Raw genomic sequence first — 23,724 nt, forward strand, 5'->3', positions numbered from 1 at the left:
CTCATTAATGTTAGCCAATGTGAGAAAGACCTTTAGTTGCTTAGAAGTTACCCTGGGTTCCTTTGTGACCTTGTGGACTATTACACGTCTCGCTCTTGAAGGGATCTTTATTCAATGTTCTTGAATTTCCTTGATTTTTTTATACACAGTCTATCTGACTGTAGATTGGTGGAGTCAAAATGCTTTAGAGTTGGTTTTGTAACCTTTTCTAGCCTGATGATCATCAACAACTCCTTTGTTTATGCTATGATACACTTCCACAAACATGTGTTATGAAGATCAGACCCAGATAGCGCTCTGTTCTTTAAATAAAACAGGGAGCTCACTCACACCTGATTGTCCTCCCACTGATTAAACAACACCTGACTCTAATTTCATCTTAAAATTAACTGCTAATCCTAGAGGTTCACATACTTTTGCCACTTGTAGATATGCAATATTGGATCATTTTCCTGAATAAATAAATGGTCAAATATAATATTTTTGTCTCATTTGTTTAATTGGTTTCTCTTTTTCTACTTTTAGGACTTGTGTGAAAATCTGATGATGTTTCAGGTCATATTTATGCAGCTATATAGAAATTTCTTAAGGGTTCACAAACTTTCAAGCACCACTGTAGATAGACAGATATATAGATAGATAGATGGATATATAGATAGATGGATGAAGTGAGAGTATCTGTTACTGGTACATTGACAGAGTGAGAGGGAGAGAGGAGGGGCTTCAGGCTGTTTGGACGCAGGTGTGTGTGTGTGTTTTGACAGTTGGAGTTTGAACATTCCACCTGTGTAATTGAATGGGAGTTTTGGGGATTTTTCATGACCAGCATGAGCAGTCTGAACAGCCTGAAGGACTGTGTTGAGTCTGGTGGAAGTTATAAAAGTCAGAAATTTGTAATGCAAGTCAATGTGGGAATTTTGTCCACTTTGAGCTTCTGTAATGGAGATTATGTGATTCCCATCATTTAGAAAAGTCAAAGCAACTTCAGTCAGAGCAGGTAGAATGTCTGTGCTGAGTTTGTGCATGTAGCTTGAAAGCTCTGGGAGAAGTAGTGTTTAGAAATTTGGGTCTCAGAAGAAATCATAATAATAACTGGATAGGAAAAGTTAGTCATGACAAACTTTGATGTTGGCTTGAGAAAGCAAGGGTTAGGGTTAGAAAGCCTAGAGTTGGGGTTAGGGTTACTAATCCTAGAAATAAAGTCTGAAAGACAGAGTGCCAATCATTGTAGAGTTGATTAGATAGATAGATAGATAGATAGAACACAGCTAATTTTATTCTTTACATGCAGTGGTTAGTGTAGCTTTAGCTCACAAACATGGCTAATTTCATTGTTTACATGCAGCAGCTAGCATAGTGTTAGCAAGCTTGCTAGTGAACATGGCTAATTTTATTGTTCACACAAAACATTTAGCGTTATCTCACTTGCTTCCAAACATGGCTAATTTCATTCTTTACATGTAGCGATTTGCTCACTTGCTAGCAAACATGGCTAATTTCATTCTTTACTCTCAGCTGCTAGTGTAGATTTAGCTTGCTTGCTAGCAAACACAGCCAATTTTATTCTTTACATTTAATTCTTTAATCTTTACAAAATGTTAACAAGGGATTGAGAGGGAAGAGTGTTCACAGTAAACTTATCAATGCCTTCTTAGGTCCCAACTGGACCTACATACACTCTTCCCATGAACAGCAAGGAACGCCCATGAGGGATCCATGAGCCTACAACAGCTCCCACCCCTCACATGCTCCCATCAGACAGGGCATGAGTTGTTGCTTGTTACTTGTGTGTGTTCTCAAGGCTAATACAAGAAAATCTATATGTGTATGTGCTTAGGTGAGACAAGAGGAGGCCCCCTAAGGGCTGCTTGATTATGAATTTTCTCCATTCTCAGATGAGCTGGTTCTGGTCAGGCACCGTTTCAGTCTACTGGTGTGAATCCACCGGGGTTGAGGGTCAATGAGTACGGCTGTGCGAGCGAGGGCTATTACAGTTGTGGGAGGTCCAAAGGCGGCTTCTCCAACCTTCCTGGGGTTGAGTCTTTTCACTAGTATCAGCTGGGAGAAAGGGGAGTAGGTTTCTCTGCAGGTAAAAGGAGAGAAGCAAAGACATTACCACTATTCTGCCCCTGCTGCAAGTAGTATGCACCTCGATAGATAGCTAAACAGGTTGAGGACGGAAGGAAAGTCGAAGCCGAAAAAATTCCTTTTCAGTGTTTTACTTTGAAACTTCAATTCCACAACGTCAATTTGTGAAACTACAATACACACAAAAAACACATTAAGTACAAAGGTCAAGGTACTATAAAATTAAGGAAAATTTTAAGAAAGAAAACACAGCCCACGTTATTATAAAAAAGAGAGGTAACTATAACCTCCTTCGCTAAATGTACACCAAATGTTTTAAATTCCAGGAAATACTCCTTTAAACATAGTTGATATTAAATAAACTTACAGACGATGGCCTCTTTGGCATGAAATAAGAGAATATGAATCTGCTGCTGCATCACTGCTGTGTGTAGTGAAACTAAAATGGCGGCCATGACCGCTAACCTAAGTCACATGACACATTTCAACCAATGAAAATAAAACAAGTTAAATAACTACTTAAAGAGTCAGAACAACCACATCGTTACATTTTTCAATTAAGGCTTGAGTGTAATCATTGACAATCATGTCTAGGTCTCCTGTAAAAGAAACACCAGGGTTAGCTTTAGTCCACAAGGTTGGAAATGGTCTGCCCATTATGATTTTGAAAGGAGATAATTGAGACTTTAGATTAGGCATCATGGATGTGAGGAGAGGGTGAGCCCTCTTTTGCAGCCCACTTAGCCATCTCATGCACCAAGCAATTACCAACCTGAACAAAAGGTGCAGCAACATTTAACTCAGCATCAGCATCAGAGTTACAAGAGTTAGAGGGCCTGATGGTAGTGGAGTCAGCTGTACTTCCTGAATAATTGTCAGTTTCAGAGCTATCAATGATTTAGACTGACCACTTCCACCCATGTCTAATGATTTACATACAGAACAAATAACACACAAGTAAGATAACACACAGCAAAAGCAACAGAAGGGGCAGCGTGGTGGTAAAATATGCTCAGACAGCAAGAGGATCAGAAACAAAGAAAGTAATAGTGAGCGTGTCTTTGGACTTGGTTTATCCTCCTATTTCAAAATTCTTTGAAAGTAGGATTATACTACTTACAATGCAGTTATTACTATAAAGCCAATGGAACACCATCATGGTGGCAGGAGCCTTTTTTACAATAAAGCTATGGGAAACACCACCACAGCGACTGGAGCCCTTTTCAACTCAATAAATGGTAAATAGTCTGCACTTATATAGTGCTTTTTTAACCTTAGCTGCTCCAAAGTGCTTTACACTGTTTGTCATTCACCCATTCACACACACACACTCACACCAATAGTAGCAGAGCTATAATAGTAGCACTAGCTTGCCATTGGGAGCAACATGGGGTTCAGTGTCTTGCCCAAGGATGCTTCGGCATGTGGAGTCATGTGGTCCAGGATATAAGGCTATGTACGTCTATGAACACAACAGCTATGAGTCGCAGTGGAGTGACGTCAACTCCCCTCTTCAACTGACTGACTAGAGGAGGAGCTGTAGTGGACCAATGGTGACGCTAAAGCCTGCCCTGATTTACATGAAACTTGAACTGCAACATTTGGAAAACCAAGCAGAGAATGTGGAAACAAGCGTGAAGGGAAAAACAGCATAAGCGTTCAAAGAAAAAAGAAAACATGAGCAGAAAATGTCAGATTTACACAAATAACAGAATAATACAACCAAGGAAAACATGATTTTGTGTGCGATTCATAAAACTTTGAATTCATGTTTCAGTTTTGTGAAATATAATTGTATATGCGTTTTAAAATTTTTGATTCACGCTTATTATTTTCCGATCCGTGACCATGTTGTTTGCTATTCTGATACCTTTGCATTTATTTTTCAGTTTTGTACAATATATTTTTACATGTGTTTTTAAATGTTTGATTCACGCTTGTTATTTTTTAATCCATGACCACAATACTTCTGATGGAAAATTAATCCCATATGTCATTCAATGTATGTTCAATGGTAACCGGGAGCCAGACCGCAGATCTCCGGCTGTGACCTCCGTGTTTCCTGGGTGAAGTGTCCGGCTTGGTGCTGCGCATTTCCGGGTGCCGGAGCAGTGACAAGCCGGACACTTCACCCAAGATACACTGGGATTTTGCTCGAATGCAACAAAAAGTGAGTGTTTCATTATTATTGATTTAATTAATACATTTCTTTTTTGTGTTAAACCCACTAAGATCCTAAGTTAAGCTAAGGTAATACGTTACTGACTTTTATCATCAGTAGTATGGTAACACGATTGCAACAAGAGTTGGCGGTCTGTATTACAGAAAATTAATCAAGAATAAGGACTTAAAGACTTTCTATTGACAGAAGAGAACGCTAACAACTACAGTTATCCTAACTCCTCCGCTAACATAAACTGGGCTGGACAATACAAAAATGCTTACCTTCAATTGCAAGTCACTGTACATCATCTAGACATATTTCTGGCAGTAAACTCCATAGTTCCACTATGCTGGTGGAAGTAACCATACACTGCATTGAGTCAGAACGGAAGTTGTATGTCGTATGTACAGTTTTTGACAAATAATGCTTTTTTTGAACATTAAAGCATGTTAACCTATTCTCTTACCAATAAACAACATAATTAACGTTTAAAACGTTTAAAAATCATGATATGACTCGATATGCCGTTTTCTCACGTCACTTGGCTCAGCGCGCGTACTCTCTCTCTCTGCCTCGCTTTCACACACACACACACACACACACACACACACAAAAAAAGTGCGCGTACTCAGGCCGTTAACATCGAGATGCGTGTCGCAAGCTGCCAAAGTGTATTTCTTATTGACATATTTTTTTTCTTCCTAATGTTACAGTTGTACTTTTTGTAGCAGAAAACAATACTCAGTATGTCATTTGTTATTTATCTTTCTTCTTGAAACATGTCAGTAATAAATACAACGAGATAGTAAGAACTGAACTGTCACTTCATCTGAACTGAACTTCAGAGTTCTTCCACCACGAAAAAAGTGGGCTGGTCCGAGCTGAACACGGGCCCCACTCTGGCCCCGCCCACGGGGGAGGTAGTGGTGGAGAGCGAGTTGAGAACAGTAGTTTATGAGAGTGTAGCTTTTGCCCGAGGAGACTTTGAAGACCTGAGAGTTTTTAAGTAGTGCCTTCACAGCTGCAGTAATGTCAGAATATGTATTTGAGTCACTGGAAAAGACGTTGGAAACTCATATACCAGATGCAGAACTCAAAGAGATTAAACGCATTTTATACGGAAAAGAACTGAGGTAAGTGTACAGCCAGTGCTGATCTCACGAATAGTTACTAGACTAAAATCTGCACCATTTTTTTAATAAGCACTGCCAGAAGGTAATAGGTAGATTACCTTATGGAAGTGCATATATCCTAATTTAGTAAAGAAGTCAGGTCTAATAGTCTAATAATTTATTGGACCTAAAATGTTACTATGAATAAAGCTATTATTTTATATTATATTATATTTTGTAATACAGACAATCTAGGTCAACGTAGATTACTAAATGCTTTCAAGGCAGTTTAAAATTTTAGACTTGCGTTTAAAAACAGGGCATAACGTGTAAATGATTGAGCATGGACTTTGGCCAGACAACCTGAGATTTAAGCTGCGGTCATTCGAGGCTTTAGGGCGCCACTGACTTCCATTCAAACACATCGCTCATGCGTAGAATTTTCATAGGCTACTTCACTGCGTGTTGAAAGTTCAAATATGGTGAACTCTGACCTGCGTAATCGACTTCTTTTGATGTTTTATGGCGGTTGGCAAACCAACTTATGGTGCATTTTCCGCCACCTACTGGGATGGAGTGTGAGGCGTTGATATCAAGGAGGGGGAAAAAACCCAAAACCTATATTCTATTATCTAACTTTGTTATTTTCAAGAAATGTATAAGAACTTTGTAACTTTTATAAGAACTGTTTAGCACATTTTGTAATGTCAGAGAACTAATGCCAGCAGATATTAATTCCTCTTTTAACTGGAATCATTTCATATGCCCTACAATGAATCAGCACATGCTCTATGGTTTCTGGAAGTCTGCAATGATTACACTGACCAGATTCATGTTTACCTATCATGTGGAGTGATTTATTAAGTAGAGTGTCCAATTTTCAACTGTGATATAACTGTATCATCCCTTCTATTACCATAAGCAGTTCTTACATGACCAACTTGTTTATGTATATTATATAAATGTCATCCTTTATCCCATCTCTCTTGCTACATCTTTCTGACAGCTACTTTTTAATTAAATCTTTCATTTCCGATTTACTCAATGGTATGTGTATGTCAATGTTTGTATGCTTGATAGCCTGTTTAACTGTCCTGTCCACCTCCTCATTTCCCTCTGATAATACTGACATATTATTAGCAGTTCTTTTTGCAGATTTATATTTAAAGTGAGGAATATACATAGCGGCTGCTGTTCACATGGTTGTTGGGTCTTTAGAACCATCTGTGTAAAATTGTAGTTATTGACAGTATTCACTACGTACTGCTGTACTATTGTCTCCTTTGGAGTATATTTCTGTTTTCCATTTATTCATTTAAATATTTGCAGATCTACAGTTGGCATAGAGAAGAGCCAAGGTGGAGAGATTGGCAGAGCCACTGTGGGGCTAATATTGATATTACTGATACCTGTTTGTTGAGTCTGCTTGTCTACTGTCCAGCCAAAGCTATTCAGATATGTCTGCTCATATTCCCAGCAGCTCTCCAATATTTTTTTAACCAGATGATTTGCACCATGACCTTTAATACCTGTCCAATATACCATTTTTAGCTGTAATTCACGAATATCTAATGGCTTAACCCCATTTCTACATGCAAAGCTGTCATAGGAGAGGATCTAAAAGCTCCACAATATATTCTAAGGGCTTGGTTTTGAATCACCTCTATCTTAATAAGCAGTGAGGTCAATGCTGTGCCATATATTATTCTGCCATAATCAATTGCTGACCTAATTAATGCACAGTATATTATTTTTAATAATATAATAATCTACTCCTGCCTATAATCTACTCCTGCCAAGCACCTCAACACATTGATTCCTTTCTTACATTTATCAACTAGCTTCTGAATGTGACCCGAATGTTAATTTGGAGTCCATCCACACTTCCAGATACCTAATTTGTGATACTTGCTCTAATGTTTGTTTATATAACTTTAATTTAACTTCAGGAATTTTCTTCTTTTTTGAAAAGCATATTACCTGGGTTTTTGCTACTGAAAGCCGAACTCCCCATTGATTAGCCCCAGTTTTCAACTACGTCTATTGCCTCCTGCATTTTTTCCCCTTATATACTGCAGATTTCTCCCTCTTTTCCGTAGAGCTCCGTCATCCCCATATAGTGATTTTCCTATTCCTGATTCAATTTCCCAAAAAGTATCATTTATTATAATATTATATATTATTAAGTATGGGGCTACAAACACTACCTTGTGGGGTTCCATTGTCTATTTGGTAGATATCTGAGTATTCAGTACCTACCCTCACTTGTATTGTTCATTCTTGCAGGAAATCCGTAACCCAATTATATGATCACCCCTTAGTGCCCATTCGGTCAAATTTAATTACAAGTCCTTTCTTCCATACCATGTCATATGCTTTCTCAATGTCCAAAAATACTCCTATTACCACTTCTTTACTTACTTGAGCTTTCCTTATTTCATTCTCCAAACATACAACTGCATCTAGCATACTGTGTCCCTTTCTGAACCCACTTTGATAGGGATGTATTAAATTTCTGGTTTCCAAATAAAATAATACTCGAGAGACAACCATTCTTTCCGTTACTTTGTTAAAGCTATAGGCCTATAGTTGGTCGGAATAGAGTGGTCTTTCCTAGGCTTTGCAAGATTAAGTTTTCCAGGCTTCACTTCGTGACCTTTTTAGTTAAAAAAATTTCAAAAATTCAAAAATGGAAGCGCTAATTTTAGCGGTATCGAGCTATCCTGCACTTTACAACACAGTTTTGAATGATTATTAAAAAAACTTGTGTGAAGCAGAGAAAGTTTTGATGGATGATGTCATATCCTGTTCCCGCCAATATTCGCTGAAGCGTCCGACACAAATAGGTATGCTTAAAAGGAACCCAGACTATGAAGACTTGTAGGCCTTAACACACAGTAATTACCCTCTCCTACTAAACTATTACGTTGTTAGAAACACATGAAAAATGTTAATTACTTTAAAAAAGCACGGGTTCAAATTGAAAAGGCTGAAGACATGTTTATATCTCTGTAGGGTGGCTGGAGAATCAAGACGTCACTACCCAGAATGCATTGCGACGTAAGCAGCAATGGCGACCCACGAGTGCAAGGATTTTTATTATAAAAATAAAAAAAAACACTGACCTCTAGAATGTTTATGTATAGCAGAATTAAAATGGCAGATGTCAGCGTTAATCTAATAAGCCATACAAGTCTTCGTAGTCGGGGTTCCCTTTAACAAACCTAGTGTGACCACGGCATAGGCTGACGTGACGCCATAGATCACACGTTTAGGATTTCACGATGTCTCGTCAGTATAATATTGTTTCGTTGTCACATTATTAGGAAGCTCAATCACAACTCAAAAACAAACAAAAGGTTTGCTTTTGGATAGACACAAAAGTTTTCTTTACAGAAATAAAACATACAACATTACCCTAATGTTCTCTTAACCTCAACTGTCATCAAACAAATCAGTCTATATAAATAAATAAATCAGCACACAATCCATGTTTTTGTTGATCCATTGTTTACATGAAATAACAAGCCATGAATCTCTGGTCATTCAAAATGGTAATTATCATTTAATTAAAAAACACAAAAACATGAAAACCTTTTCATAGATAAAAATTTACAAGAGCATGATCATTAAAAAATAAAATTGTAACTATAAAAACAGATCAATTTTTCAACTTCTTATCAACTTCTCCCCTTGAAAAAACAGGTTCACTTCTTCCACCACAGTCATCTGCAAATTTAACAAATAAATAAAAAAGGCAAAATAAGTTACATGTACATTAGATTAAACAATCAGAATTAGATGAATGAATAAATAAATAAATAAATAAATAAATTTACTATCTAGGCCTTTAAAATTTTGCTTTAAAACTTTTTTAAAAGTTTGCTTACGGCCGTGTCTAGTGGTGTGATGTTACACGCAACACCAAAAAAAAAAAAAACCCTAAATCTTCTTTAAAATATAAATTAACATGAACAGCAAACATGTACTGGATATTAAGACTTGTTTTGTGTATATTGTCAGAAATCATCTCAATGAAAAATCAAATACACTTAATCCTCTGCAGTTTGGTTCTCAGATCAATTTATTCATTTTTAAAGATGTTTATAGATTTATACTGAAAAACAAGACAAATACACTGATCATATTTCAACTGCAGCATTGCAATATGAAGTGATTTTGCTATTGACTTAAGCGGATACTTTAGTTTAAATATATACAAAACAGACAGATTATTTAATAAAAGCAGATCTCCCTTATTCTCTCCCATTTTCTTTCCCGTTATTCACACTAACTGCTCTCATGGTCAGCAGCAGGCAGGCAGGGCTTCTTATTGGTCAGAAACCATTAACTCTTGCGCACACTGTAGTAAAAACAAAAAATGCTCATTTACAAAAATGAGCTTCACTGATTAATGTTATGCTGCGCTCCATTTAAGTCAGGGCTCCGTGTTGAAGTCTCTGTGCACTTCGCAGCTGCCACTGTTTCACACCACATGCTGCAGCAGCGCAGAAGTTTTTTTGGCCTACGTGTTAACGAATGAATGGTTTTACACCGGATGCTGCAGCAGTGCAGCGGTGCGGTGCAGGAGCTGCACGTGAGCAGCAGTGAAGCGGGAGTTTTGGCGTAGAGTCTATTTTTTGCTGCGCTGAATTAAAGTGCCAGTACACGGTTGAAAGACTTAAATGAAGATGAGTTGACACAAAAAGTATATATTGCACAGAAAAAGCATATATTTGTAGAGTAGTGTGTTTTACATTTAATATACACTAATCATGAATGAGAATAGTGTTATTTTTGGATTGGAGGTACAGCAGTAAAATAGTAGCCTGGGAATTTGCTGTCTGACACAACATGTTTCTCGATCACTGAATCATTAATAAAAACAAAAATAACAAACACAATCTGTCTATTTGTATTGTTTGTGTTAAGCTTATATGTAAAATGATGAAACTGTCGCTGCAAGATGACCTATTGAATATCTGTATATAGGATATACAATGCTGGGGTTAGGAAAAACGGACCTGCCCTCACACGTCCGGTCCACCGGGAAAATTTCTGAACTTCCCAATGGCCAGTCCGTGCCTGAATAAAATTGATAGGTTGCCAAAACAGAAAACGATCAAGTTAACAAAACTCCTCAACGGCCCACTCACAATAACTGTTATATATTTTTTGGTTTGGTTATCAAGGAAATTAACTATGGAACCCGAGAACCTTCCTGCAAAGCACGCTGCAGTTTCTGCATGTGAAACGCTGCTGGTGTGAAAGCACATGCGTCACTCGCACCTCAAATTGCGCACTGCTTCTGTGTCGTGTGCGGTGTGAACCGGGCGTTATACAGGACACAGCATTAGTTTTATTTACAACAATTAATGATTGTAGCTGTGTGGCATGAACAAACACTATAGGTTTTACGTGTCAGCTGCTATATTTTACTTCCCTTAACTGTGCAACTGTGAACTGTGTGACACCTAATTAATTAGCCAGCTAGCTAGCTACCATCCAACATTGCTTAGCCTAGGTAACTAGCTTAATAAACTGAAGGTACATTCAAACATACAGCGACTCCCAGCGACAATGCGACCGGAGACTGTTAATTTTTCTATTAGAGCTGGCGACTTCCGGCGACATAAGCAACCATTGATGAGCGGATGTCGGTGTCCAGCGACTTAGAAAGTTGAGAAAAGTTTAACTTCATGCAAATCTGGAGTGACTTGGTGCAGCGACTACCAATGGGAGTGAAGACAGTAGAGCGCACGTCATCCCTAGCCACCCCCAGCTCACTAGCAGAAACAGTGCCATTGTGGCAATAGCCAATTAGCTTAGCTTACCGTAGTGTAGCTTAGTTTAGGATCTTAGCAGGTTTAAAGCAATAAATAAATAAATAAAATTAATAATAATGAAACACTCATTTCTTGTTGCAATCGAGCAAAATCCCAGTGTAGCGAACATATAACGAATGACACCCTGATGGTGACGCTCACAAGTAGTATGTTGTAGCTTACATTAGACAAAGAGAAGTTAAGTGACAGCCAGGGGTGTAACCTTGCCTGGGCATTCAGGGCTTCTTTAGCCCCAAATAATTCTCCACTTGGAGCAGTTTATCACTACACCACTGAACGTCAGTCAAAGAAGACTGCAGTGCTGTAAAATTTTGTATCTTCAATGGGTGAACAGTGTTGTATTTTATCTTCAGTGAACCAAGGCGAGACCAATCAGACAGGGTTTACAGGAAAATACGTGGAAATACTCGTGTCTTATTGGCTGACAGGTCTCAATCCTTCCAAACGCTAGCTCACACAATAGATGTAGTACGCCAATTATTATTATTATTATTATTATTATTATTATTATTATTATTATTATTATTTATTTATTTATTTTTTACCAGTAAAGGGATTAAAATTGAAATACTAACATCTGAAGTTGGCCCCCACCCAAACGCAAAACGTTGGCAAAATAATCTCAATCGTATGTGCTCCATTTGTGCTGGATTGTGCCATAAAAATTTTCGTTTGTAATAACACGAAGGGAAGCAGGTCGAGGAGGTGACGAGTAGACGCAGGATGTTGTGGGTTTACTTTTTTTTTTTTTTTACATGCCTTGTTTTTATTGTTTGCAAAGCAACTTTTTTAATATATGAACAAAATAAAGACTTAAAACGACTTGCCAATCCTTAACCCTACATTCCTTAGTGGATTTGTTAATGTGCTTAGGATCATTATCATGTTTAAATATCCACTTTGGGTTCAACTTCAACTTTGGAACAGATATCCTCACATTATCTTCAAGCACTCTTTGATATGATGCAGAATTCATAGTTGAATCAATGGATGCAAGCTGTCCAATTCCTGAGTCTGTGAAGCAACCCCAAACCATAACAACGTGCTTCACAGTTGGTATGAGGTGCTTCTCCTGAAAAGCTGTCTTTGGTCTGTGCCAAACATGTTCACTATGATTGTGGCCAAACAACTCTATCTTTGATTCGTCTGTCCAGAGCACATTATTCCAAAAGGCCTGGTCTTTGCCTATATGCTCATTGGCATACTGTAGTCTTGCAAAAGCTTTTTCCTGGCATGCCTCCCATGCAGGTCAAATTTTTGCAATCTCTTTCTGATTGTAGATGCATGCACATTGACACCAACAGTTGCAAGACTTACTAGCAGATCCTGTTAGGGCTGCACAATTAATCGAATATTGATCGTGATTACGATTTTGACTGCCCACGATTACATGAACTTGATCGACTGTGATATTGACATTTAAAGTTCATCCTCTGCTCATAGAAAACTCCGCTGCATATCAAATCAAGCACTTCCTAAACTTACAGCCAATCACCATAGAGTGGCACAGGGATGATGTCATTTTGTATGCCAAAACCCGGAAAGGAGTTAGCATTTTAGCCCTTACTGTTCCATCCCAAAGTCAATGGGTTTTTTGAATGGGATTTTGGTTAAAACCCTGAAATAAGGTCTGTGGTGAACACAAGCTCAAAATATTTTCACGTTTTATGTTATGACATTAAATACGCCAGTAAAACTCCACTAATTTTTTTTTTTTTTAAAGCTTTTACATGTATTGAAAAAGGCGGTTGGTAACTGTCACATGATGAGGGTTTAGGACAGATGCAAATGAAGATAAGAACGTTATTGAAGAGAGGCAGCCAAATCTAAAATGTGAGACAATAGCGTGGTCAAAAACAAGCAAAAGTTCAGGCGATCGGCAAATGGGCATAAACAAGGCTAAACAAGAATCAAACAACGAGGTCGAGAACAGGATCTAAACTATGAGCTGTGAAACTATGAACAAACGCTTGGTACATGGAAAACTCACGCAATACTTTGCGTTGAACAAAGAGACACGAGGGGTTTAAATGACAAACATAATTAGGGGTGAACACAAAATAGCTGAAACTAATGATGACACATAAGGGAACAACCAATATCAATACAGGGGCAGAGACAGGACCGAAATCATAACAAATGCACATGTAGAAAGTAAACAAAATCAATGTCGCTAAAAGAGCACCCTGCGTGCTCCAGTGCTTGTGCGAGGGGAAATCATGACACTAACATGTTGCTAAATGGCACTACAGAGGTTGTCGGGGACATTAAACGTCATCACGCCAAACAGGAAAAAAAAACTTTGCAGATAAACTGGTTTAGGTATGCTGTGAACAATTCCCCCACAAAGAAAATGTGGATGAAGATTCATCCACAGAGTAAATCTGTATTTGGAATTATGGAATTATGGAAATTCCATAATATTATGGAATATTATTATAAGTATTATGGAAAATGTTTTAAATCAAGTTTGGAAAAGTTGTCAGAAGCTCTGTGATGGTGACATTGAAGTCGAGCAACTGTGGTGTAGTTCGTTTATAGCTTACGGTTAGCTGCTTATTTAGGCTTCAAACTTCATAAAAGTTGTGTTTATTTGTGAAAATGATCTTGATGGACAAAACGTGTTAGTATTGTAAACTTTTGTTGATCACAGAGCTTATTTTTTGCGATGTGAAAATCCTATTGGGTTTGGGTTTGGCATGAACTATTTTTTTCTGCATCTTGTAGTGACATTATATTTCTTATCTTAGCAATATTTCTGAGGTGAATGAAGGCTATCCTAGTAATATTATCTACATGAGCGTCAAATGAGTCAATAATCACACCAAGTTCTTTTACTGCTGCACATGACGAAATGGAAAGTCCATCCAGAGTTACTATGTAATCAGAAAGCTTACTTCTAGCTATATGTTGTTCTAGTATAAGTACTTCTGTCTTGTCAGAATTAAGTAAGAGGAAGTTAATAAGCATCCAGTGTCTAATGTCCTTTACACATTCCTCAACTTTATTAAGCTGGTGTCTGTAATCTTGCTTTGCTGAAACATACAGCTGTGTCATCAGCATAACAATGGAAGCTAATTGTTTACGAATAATTTGACCCAGAGGTAGCATATACAAAGAAAAGAGCAGTGGGCCTAAAACAGAACCTTGCAGAACACTAAAGTTTACCTCAGAATGCATAGAGAAGTCACCATTTACATCTACAAACTGATAGCTATCAGTCAAATAAGACCTGAGCCAGGAGAGGACCATTCCCTTAATGCCAACAACGTTTTCTAGTCTACCAAGGAGAATAGTATGATCAGTGGTATCAAAAGCTGCACTAAGGTCAAGCAACAAAAGTAAGGAGACACAACCCTGATCAGAGGCCAGTAGTAGGTCATTTACCACTTTAACCTGTGCTGTCTCTGTGCTATGATGAGGTCTAAATCCTGACTGATACATTTCACGAATATTATTCCTATGTAGGTACAAGCATAGCTGCTGTGCTACAACCTTTTCTGAGACCTTGGAGATCAAAGGGGAGATTTGATATTGGCCTCTAGCTGGACAACTGACAGGGGTCGAGGTCAGGTTTTTTAATCAGGGGTTTGATAACTGCTAATTTAAATGATGTAGGTACATAGCCAGTGCTAAGGGAAGAATTGATTATATTTAGAAGGGGTTCAATTACTCCAGAACAAATCTGTTTAAAGAAACATGTAGGTAAAGGATCTAGTATGCAAGTTGATGATTTCGCTGAAGAGATTAATGTAGCTAGTTCGGTCTCTCTAAGGGGAGTAAAACATTCTAATCATTGATCTGATATTGCTACATTATCATCTACAGGGTTTTAATTTAATAGCCTGAATTTCACATCTAATATTTTCAACTTTACCAATGAAAAAATCCATGAAATCTTCGCTGCTGATGTTTTTGATGAAGAAATTAATGAAATTAGTTCAGTGTCTCTAAGTGGAGAGAAACATTCTAATCGTTGATCTAATATTGCTGTACTATTATTGGCAGGTACAGCAAAGACTGTACCTGCCAGGGTACAGTCTTTGTACTGTACAAAGACTGGGAGTCTTTGTACAGTACAAAGGGAGGCGAAGACTGATTCAAGTGCAGATTTAAGGTTTAATCATAGTCAAAACAAAACACACTATGAACACATGACAATGTACCAGAACTAAAAAACACACATGAAACTATATATAAGCAACATAACGAGCACTGAAATATATATATATATATATATATATATATATATATATATATATATATATATATATACAGTATCTCACAAAAGTGAGTACACCCCTCACATTTTTGTAATTATTTGATTATATCTTTTCAATGCGACAACGCTGAAGAAATGACACTGTGCTACAATGTAAAGTAGTGAGTGTACAGCTTGTGTAACAGTGTAAACTTGCTGTCCCCTCAAAATAACTCAACACACAGCCATTAATGTCTAAACCGCTGGCAACAAAAGTGAGTACACCCCTAAGTGAAAATGTCCAAATTGGGCCCAATTAGCCATTTTCCCTTCCCGGTGTCATGTGACTTGTTAGTGTTACAAGGTCTCAGGTGTGAATGGGGAGCAGGTGTGTTAAATTTTGTGTCATCGCTCTCACACTCCCTCATACTGGTCACTGGAAGTTCAAAATGGCACCTCATGGCAAAGAACTCTCTGAGGATCTGAAAAAAAGAATTGTTGCTTTACATAAAGATGGCGTAGGCTATAAGAAGATTGCCAAGACCCCGACACTGAGCTGCAGCACGGTGGCCAAGACCATACAGCGGTTTAACAGGGCAGGTTCCACTCAGAACAGGCCTTGCCATGGTCGACCAAAGAAGTTGAGTGGTCACGTGCTCAGTGTCATATCCAGAGGTTGTCTTTGGGAAATAGACGTATGAGTGCTGCCAGCATTGCTGCAGAGGTTGAAGGGGTGGGGGGTCAGCCTGTCAGTGCTCAGACCATACGCCGCACACTGCATCAAATTGGTCTGCATGGCTGTCGTCCCAGAAGGAAGCCTCTTCTAAAGATGATGCACAAGAAAGCCCGCAAACAGTTTGCTGAAGACAAGCAGACTAAGGACATGGATTACTGGAACCAAGTCCTGTGGTCTGATGAGACCAAGATAAACTTATTTGGTTCAGATGGTGTCAAGCGTGTGTGGCGGCAACCAGGTGAGGAGTACAAAGACAAGTGTATCTTGCCTAAAGTCAAGCATGGTGGTGGGAGTGTCATGGTCTGGGGCTGCATGAGTGCTGGCAGCACTGGGGAGCTACAGTTCATTGAGGGAACCATGAATGCCAACATGTACTGTGACATACTGAAGCAGAGCATGATCCCCTCCCTTCGGAGACTGGGCCACAGGGCAGTATTCCAGCTTGATAACGACCCCAAACACACCTCCAAGACGACCACTGCCTTGCTAAAGAAGCTGAGGGTGAAGGTGATGGACTAAACCCTATTGAGCATCTGTGGGACATCCTCAAACGGAAGGTGGAGGAGCACAAGGTCTCTAACATCCACCAGCTCCATGATGTCGTCATGGAGGAGTGGAAGAGGACTCCAGTGGCAACCTGTGAAGCTCTGGTGAACTCCATGCCCAAGAGGGTTAAGGCAGTGCTGGAAAATTAATGGTGGCCACACAAAATAGACACTTTGGGCCCAATTTGGACATTTTTACTTAGGGGTGTACTCACTTTTGTTGCCAGCGGTTTAGACATTAATGGCTGTGTGTTGAGTTATTTTGAGGGGACAGCAAATTTACACTGTTACACAAGCTGTACACTCACTATTTTACATTGTAGCAAAGTGTCATTTCTTCAATGTTGTCACATGAAAAGATATAATCAAATATTTACAAAAATGTGAGGGGTGTACTCACTTTTGTGAGATACTGTGTGTGTGTGTGTGTGTGTGTGTGTGTGTGTGTATATGTATGTGTGTGTATATATATATATATATATATATATATATATATATATATATATATATATATATATATATATATATGTATATGTAGTCACAGTTTGCACTGCATTCCTTTCATTTGTCACATAATGTGACATCAATGTGAATCAGGTGCCGAATGTCATGTGACAGTGATGCAGTGGGGTGCAGTGGCTGCTGGGAATCATAGTCCCGAGCTAGTTCCCGCAGATTCATGACAATTATATACAGGGTTAGTTGTAAGTCTGTCTGGTTTTAAATTATTTCTATATATTACTTATATATGAAAATATAAAAAAGATATTAAATTAATGAAATCATCGCTGCTATATAATGACTGTGTGCAAGTTTCTGTGGTGGTTTTATTCCTAGTGAATTTTGCTACAGTATTGAAGCACTTGCAGCACTGAGATTTTCTGTAGTTTAGGATGCTCTCCTTCTATGCTGTTTGTAATACTACCAGTTTGGTTTGACGCCATGTACGTTCTAATTTTTGAGTGGTCTGTTTTAAGGTGCGTGTGTGATCGTGTGTGACCAGGGTACTAGCTTTTTCTCTCTAAATATTTTTATTTTAAGTGGAGCTAACTTATCTAGCGTGTAGTTGAATGTTGACTCTACGCATTCAATCGCCTGATCAAGTTCTTTTGGGATCAGACGGTTATTCAATCATATCTCTGTGAGGTTATTGATAAAACTCTGTGCAATACCTAACGTGAATGCACGTTTGATGCAGTAGCATGACAAGGTGCATATATTATGATCAATACGCAATTTAAATGAGATGAGATAATGATCTGAGATAATTGACTTGCTGGACTTATTTTTTGTGGCTACATGTGTTATACTAGTATGAAGAACTTCAAAGGTGCTGAGCTTATGACTAGGTTTTTGTGTGACGCCTAGATTATCATGATAAATAAGTGAGACACTTCCTCCTCTGCCAGTTAGACAGGGCTGATGTCCTGACTCAGCAAAAAAAAGAAACGTCCCCTTTTCAGGAGACTGTGTTTTAAAGATAATTTTGTTAAATCCAAATAAGGTTTTACAGAACTTTATTGGAAAGAGTTTAAACAATGTTTTTCATGCTTATTCAATGAACCATAAACAATTATTGCACATGCACCTGTGGAACAGTCCTTAAGATGTGATTGAGAACTTGCAAATGCCTTGGTGTAAGAGTGAAGTAACATCTCACAGCAAGAACTGACAAATCTGGTGCAGTCCATGAGGATAAGATGTAGTATCCCCCCCCCCCCCCTTTTTGTTCAGGTACTCATCATTCCATTTCTGTTCGTCAAATGTCTGTCAAACTTGTCAGGGCTTGAGCAATGGTGGTGTGAGGCCCTACTGGATCTGTTCTGTGTATTAGGGCCCGAGCACCGGAGGTGCAATAGGTGCTAAAGGCCTATTGTTTTTGGAATGTTTTTTCACCATTATTATTAGGGCCCGAGCACCGATGGTGTGAGGACCTATTAGATCTGCTAGGTTTTTTATTATTAGGGTGAAGGCCCTATTGTTTTCCTTAGGACTTTATTATTTATTTTTATTTTTATTTTCTTCAAGGTTTCGGGGGCTGTTGGGGCCCCGACAATTTACACACAGGTCGGAATCCACGGCCATTAGGACCGGGCCAAAGCTGGTACACATGCCTGGCAGGGGGGGCTCTACAGTGCCCCTTTGAACACAATCTGAAATCTTAGATACATACTAGCATGGATATGTATGAAACTCGGTAGACATACAGATCTCATCGTGCCAAACAACTTCCGCGCAGTATGCCATTAGCTCCGCCCAAAAGGAAGTTGGCTATTTAGGGTTGTTTCAAAAATGCATGCTCTGGAATATGATATACTCCTCCTAGGGAATTCATCTACTCACCACCAAACTCGGTCAGCATGAAGTCAAGACATTGAGGATGCTAAATTGTGAGCAGATTTTTGGTATCTTGAATGGTTTGGCTGTGGTGTTGAAACTAATTTATGGGGAGAAAAGGGAAACAGTAAGTGTGTTAACTTTTGCATACATTGACTGATTTGGATGAAACTTCGGCTGTATGTTCATTGAAGGAGGCCGATCACATGGATGCAACTATTGTGAGTCAAAATCATAGTGCCACCAACTGGCAGCAGGAAGTGTGTAATTTTTCAAAATACTTTGAACTCACCCTCTTATTTTTACCCGATTTGCTTCAAACTTCTTCAGAATAATGTCAAAACAAGGCAGATGCAGACCTGTGAAAGTATTCATGATATCTTAAATACTGTTGCCATGGCAATGCATCAAACTTTAATAATCTTCTTGGGTGCTTTTGAGGCTCTTAGCATGCTTCAAATTACATGAAACTCGACACACACATCAGAATTGTCGGCTGTTAGACACTGGCAAAGCTTTAGAATCAGGCATGGAGAAGGAGCTCCATGAGTAGTGCCACCTTTTGACAAAAGTGTGGGGGTTAGTTTTACCTACAGTCACCAAATTCAGTACATATATTGTTCTCATCATGCCGGACAACTTTCAAAGTTACAGTCATTAGCTCCGCCCAACAGGAAGTTGGCCATTTTGGATTTATTGTGGATTTTTTGAAAATTGCAGGCTTTTAAATCCTCCTCCTAGGTGACTCATGTGATTGTCACAAAACATGGACTAAATTATGCCAAGCCATTGAAGATGCTAAACTCTGAAGGGATTTTTGATATCTCGAGTGGTTTCACCATGGCGAGGCTATACATTTATGGCACAAAAGCAAAACAGGAAGTGTCTCATATCTTCTGCATGCAATGAGTGATTTTAGATCAAGTATGAGAATTATGTTTGGTCACGGGGCTGATCACATGGATGTGACTACTGAGAGTCTACATGAGACATGGTCATAGTGCCAGCAACAGGCAGCAGGAAGTGTGTCACTTAAAACAGGCTTTTAAATAGTCTTCTCATATTTACCCGAATCGCTTTGAACTTGGTCAGAATAATGTCAACACATGGCTGATCTAAAATTGTTAAAGGATTTTTGATATTTTGAAAGTCTTTGAAAGTCTTTTTGAAAGTCAGCATGTCAGCCATTAGGAGTAGGCAAAAGCTAAGACATGGGCATGGAGGAGGGGCTCTCTAGCGCCCCCTTTTGAGTAAAGTTGTGGGGTCAGTTTTACCTAGTCTCACCAAACTAGGTACATATATTGTTCTCATCATGCCGGACAACTTGTTAATTTACAGTCATTAGCTCCGACCAACAGGAAGTCAGCTACAGTGGGGGAAATAAGTATTGGATGCATTTTTCAGTAAATATATTTCCAATAAGGTTATTACATGAAATTTTCACCAGACATCAGCATTAACTCAAGATATCCGCAAATATAAAGAATTCACAACAATAAAGTCCATAAATAAAGTTATGTGTAATAAAGGGGAATGACACAAGTATTGTGTAAAAAGTATTGAACAAGCTAACTGAAATTTATTTAATACTTCGTGGTGAAGCCTTTGTTTGTAATGACTGCTTCAAGACGCTTCCTGTATGAAGAAATTAATGGGCCGCAGTATTCAGGTGTGATTTTGACCCATTCTTCTAAACATATTGTCTTTAAATCTTGTTCAATTGGATCCAAGTCAGGTGATTGACTGGGCCATTCTAACACCTTGATTTTCTTTCTCTGAAACCAATTGAGAGGTTCCTTTGCTGTATGCTTTGGATCGTTGTCCTGATGGAAGGACCACCCACGTCTCATCTTCATCATCCTGGTGGATGGCAGCAGATTCTTCTCAAGAATCTCCTAGTAAAGGGCTCCATTCATCGTTCCTTCAATTATATGAAGTCTGCCAGTACCATGCGATGAAAAACAGCCCCACACCATGATGCGTCCACCTCCAAACTTCACTGTTGGTATAGTGTTTTTAGGGTGATGTGCAATGCCATTTCTTCTCCAAACATGGTGTGTAGTTCAATTTTGCTCTCGTCTGACTAGACTACACTCTTCCAGTATTTCATAGGCTTGTCCAAATGAGCTTTAAACGAGCTTCGACATGCCTTTTCTTTAGTAATGGAGTCTTGTGGAATGAGCAGTGGAGTGCAGTGCCTATTGTTTTCTCTGTGACGATGGCACCTGCTGCCTCCAAATGTTCCTGGAGCTCTTTCTGAGTGGTCCTTGGCTCTTGGGCTACTCTTCTGACTATTCTTCTGACTTCCTGGTCAGAAACCTTGCGAGGAGCTCCTGTGCGTGGCCGGTTGATGACGGAGTGATGTTGCTTCCACTTCTGATTTCATCAATATATTTTGCAACAATAAGGCTACGAAGGTCTTGGGTAAAAGAGCTCTCCCATCATGAGATGTTTCTTGTGTGACACCTTGGTAATGAAAAGCCTTTTTATAGACCATCAATTTATTAACCCAGCTGATATTAATTTGCACAGATAGAGGGTATAATTACTTATGGATTTCAGCTGGTTCCTTGCCTTACCTTGCGTGCTTTTTATTAGTGTGTTCAATGCTTTTTTATGTGTCATTCCACTTTATAAATAAAGTTCTGTGTAATAGACATTAATGCTGTGAATTCTTTATATTTCCAGATTTCTTGAGTTAATACTGATGTCTGGTGAAAATTTCATGTGAATAACCTCATTGGAAATATATTTACTGAAAACAAATGTTGAAGCGTCCAATGCTTATTTCCGCCACTGTATTTTGGTTTGAATGTGTTTTTTTGTTTGTTTGTTTGTTTTTTTTAAAATCAGGTTCTGAATTTTTAACTACCCCTCCTAGGGGGTTTATATGATTCACACCAAACTTTATCAACATGATGTCAATACACTGAAGATGCTAAATTGTGAACGGATATTGGATATCTTAAATGGTGTTACGATGGAAAGGGATTAAAATAATGACAAAAAGGGTGTCTCATATTTTCTAAGCAATAAATTGTACAACATTTATTACTATATAAAATAATACATAACATATATTAGAAATAAACACATTGTTTTCTATTTTTTCAAATCAAGAAGTAGGTGTAAATTAAAAATAGGGAGATTAGATTGAAAGAAAGAAATGACTAAAATGTATATACATAGTATAACCACTAGATGGCCTATTTTTGCATTTGCAGGGCAGTATTCCAGGGTTGGCAGGGTTGCAGGGCAGTATTCCAGCATGATAACGACTTTTACCTTGCTAAAGAAGCTGAGGGTGAAGGTGATGGACTGGCCAAGCATGTCTCCAGACCTAAACCCTATTGAGCACATGTGTCAAACTCAAGCCCCCGGGCCAAATGTGGCCCACCACGTCATTTTATCTGGCCCGCGAGAACGTGATAGGTGCATGATTGTCTTAACATACGTTTTTGCTGTTCTCATTCCCAACTCATAAAATACCGACGATTTGTCAAGCCCCTAGGTGTCTGATAGCATCATATATTGCCGTGATCAGGTTATTATTGGAGTGAATGGACGGCTGTAGCCTCTGCTCTAAGGGTCTCTTATCGCCGCGGACGGGTTTACATTGGAGTCAATTGAGAACCAAGAGCATTTCATACAGACATGGAAGGGTCCCTTTTGTGTCAGTATCAGATGCCTAGGGGCGTGACAAAAATCGTCGGTGGTCGAGGATTATGGGTAGTGTAGGCCTTTCCGAAAAAAATCATACTGAGGGCCACATATACTACATCTGCAACAAAGTCATGTCAAGACGATTTGAAACTGAGAAATCTCCACTAATTAACCTCAACATGTCCAAGAACAGAAAAATTGATGCACAAGGAAGGCAGTTTCACGAACGATGGGAGAACGAATACATGTTTGTACTTCAAAGTGAAAAACCAGTATGTCTTGTGTGTTATGAGGCGGTGTCAGTCGTGAAAGAGTACAATCTACGTCAGCATTTTGACACCAAACACGGAGCTAAGTATGGTAAATTTAGCCTCCAAGAAAAACAAAGAATTGCAGCAGAATTAAAAGGCAAACTGCAGTGGCAGCAGAATGTGCTCACAAAAGCTACAGCCAAAAATTATGCAGGAGAGAAAGCTAGTTTTATTGTGGCGGAAGAAATCGCCCGAGTTTCAAAGTCTTTTTCAGAGGGTGCATTTTTGAAGCAGTGCATGCTAAAGGTGTGTGAGCAGGTGTGTCCCGACCAGATACAGACTTTTCAAAATGTCAGTTTGTCAAGAAACACCACCACGGACCGAGTTAAGGAATTAGCGGGAAATTTAGCAACACAGCTGGCCGAAGAGACACGCAGCTGTCTAGCTTTTTCATTAGCTGTGGATGAAAGCACAGACAACATGGATACAGCGCATCTATCCATTTTTATTAGAGGCGTGAAGCCAGACCTCTCTGTCACTGAGGAGCTCTTGGATGTAGCTGCCATGCATGGGACCACAACGGGCCGGGACATTTTTGATACAGTGGAGAAGTCCATAAGTAAAAATAAATTGCCGTGGGAAAAGTTGGTGGGACTAACTACAGATGGTGCACCTGCGATGTGTGGAGGAAAAACAGGCTTGGTTGGACTAATGAAGGAGAAATTGCAAAAAAGTAACTGCCACACGCCCCTGATTACGTATCACTGCATTATCCATCAAG

The 23,724-nt window shown here is 38.9% G+C and overlaps 1 protein-coding gene and 1 long non-coding RNA gene across 3 annotated transcripts in view; one reads left to right on the forward strand and one right to left on the reverse strand.

Annotated features, from left to right (window-relative positions):
- Positions 1–461: 461 nt before the first annotated feature.
- LOC128607735 (uncharacterized) lies at positions 462–5,136 on the reverse strand. Of its 2 annotated transcripts, none has more exons than XR_008385957.1 (3): positions 4,719–5,136; positions 4,534–4,621; positions 462–2,083 (listed from the first exon to the last, which is right to left on the reverse strand). It is a non-coding gene; the product is annotated as an uncharacterized LOC128607735 (long non-coding RNA). The 2 variants fall into 2 exon arrangements; XR_008385958.1 differs by having other exon boundaries at positions 4,534–4,601; positions 4,719–5,094.
- Positions 5,137–5,172: 36 nt separating this feature from the next.
- The window catches only part of upb1 (ureidopropionase, beta), a 114,243-nt gene continuing 95,691 nt past the window's right edge, over positions 5,173–23,724 (forward strand). The window contains exon 1 of the mRNA XM_053624864.1: positions 5,173–5,385. Within this exon, the coding sequence (XP_053480839.1) occupies positions 5,282–5,385 (104 nt within the window). The 5' untranslated portion in view covers positions 5,173–5,281. The remainder of the gene's footprint in view (positions 5,386–23,724) is intronic.

The sequence above is a fragment of the Ictalurus furcatus genome, chromosome 5 (assembly GCF_023375685.1).
Source record: "Ictalurus furcatus strain D&B chromosome 5, Billie_1.0, whole genome shotgun sequence".
Taxonomy (NCBI): Eukaryota; Metazoa; Chordata; class Actinopteri; order Siluriformes; family Ictaluridae; genus Ictalurus; species Ictalurus furcatus.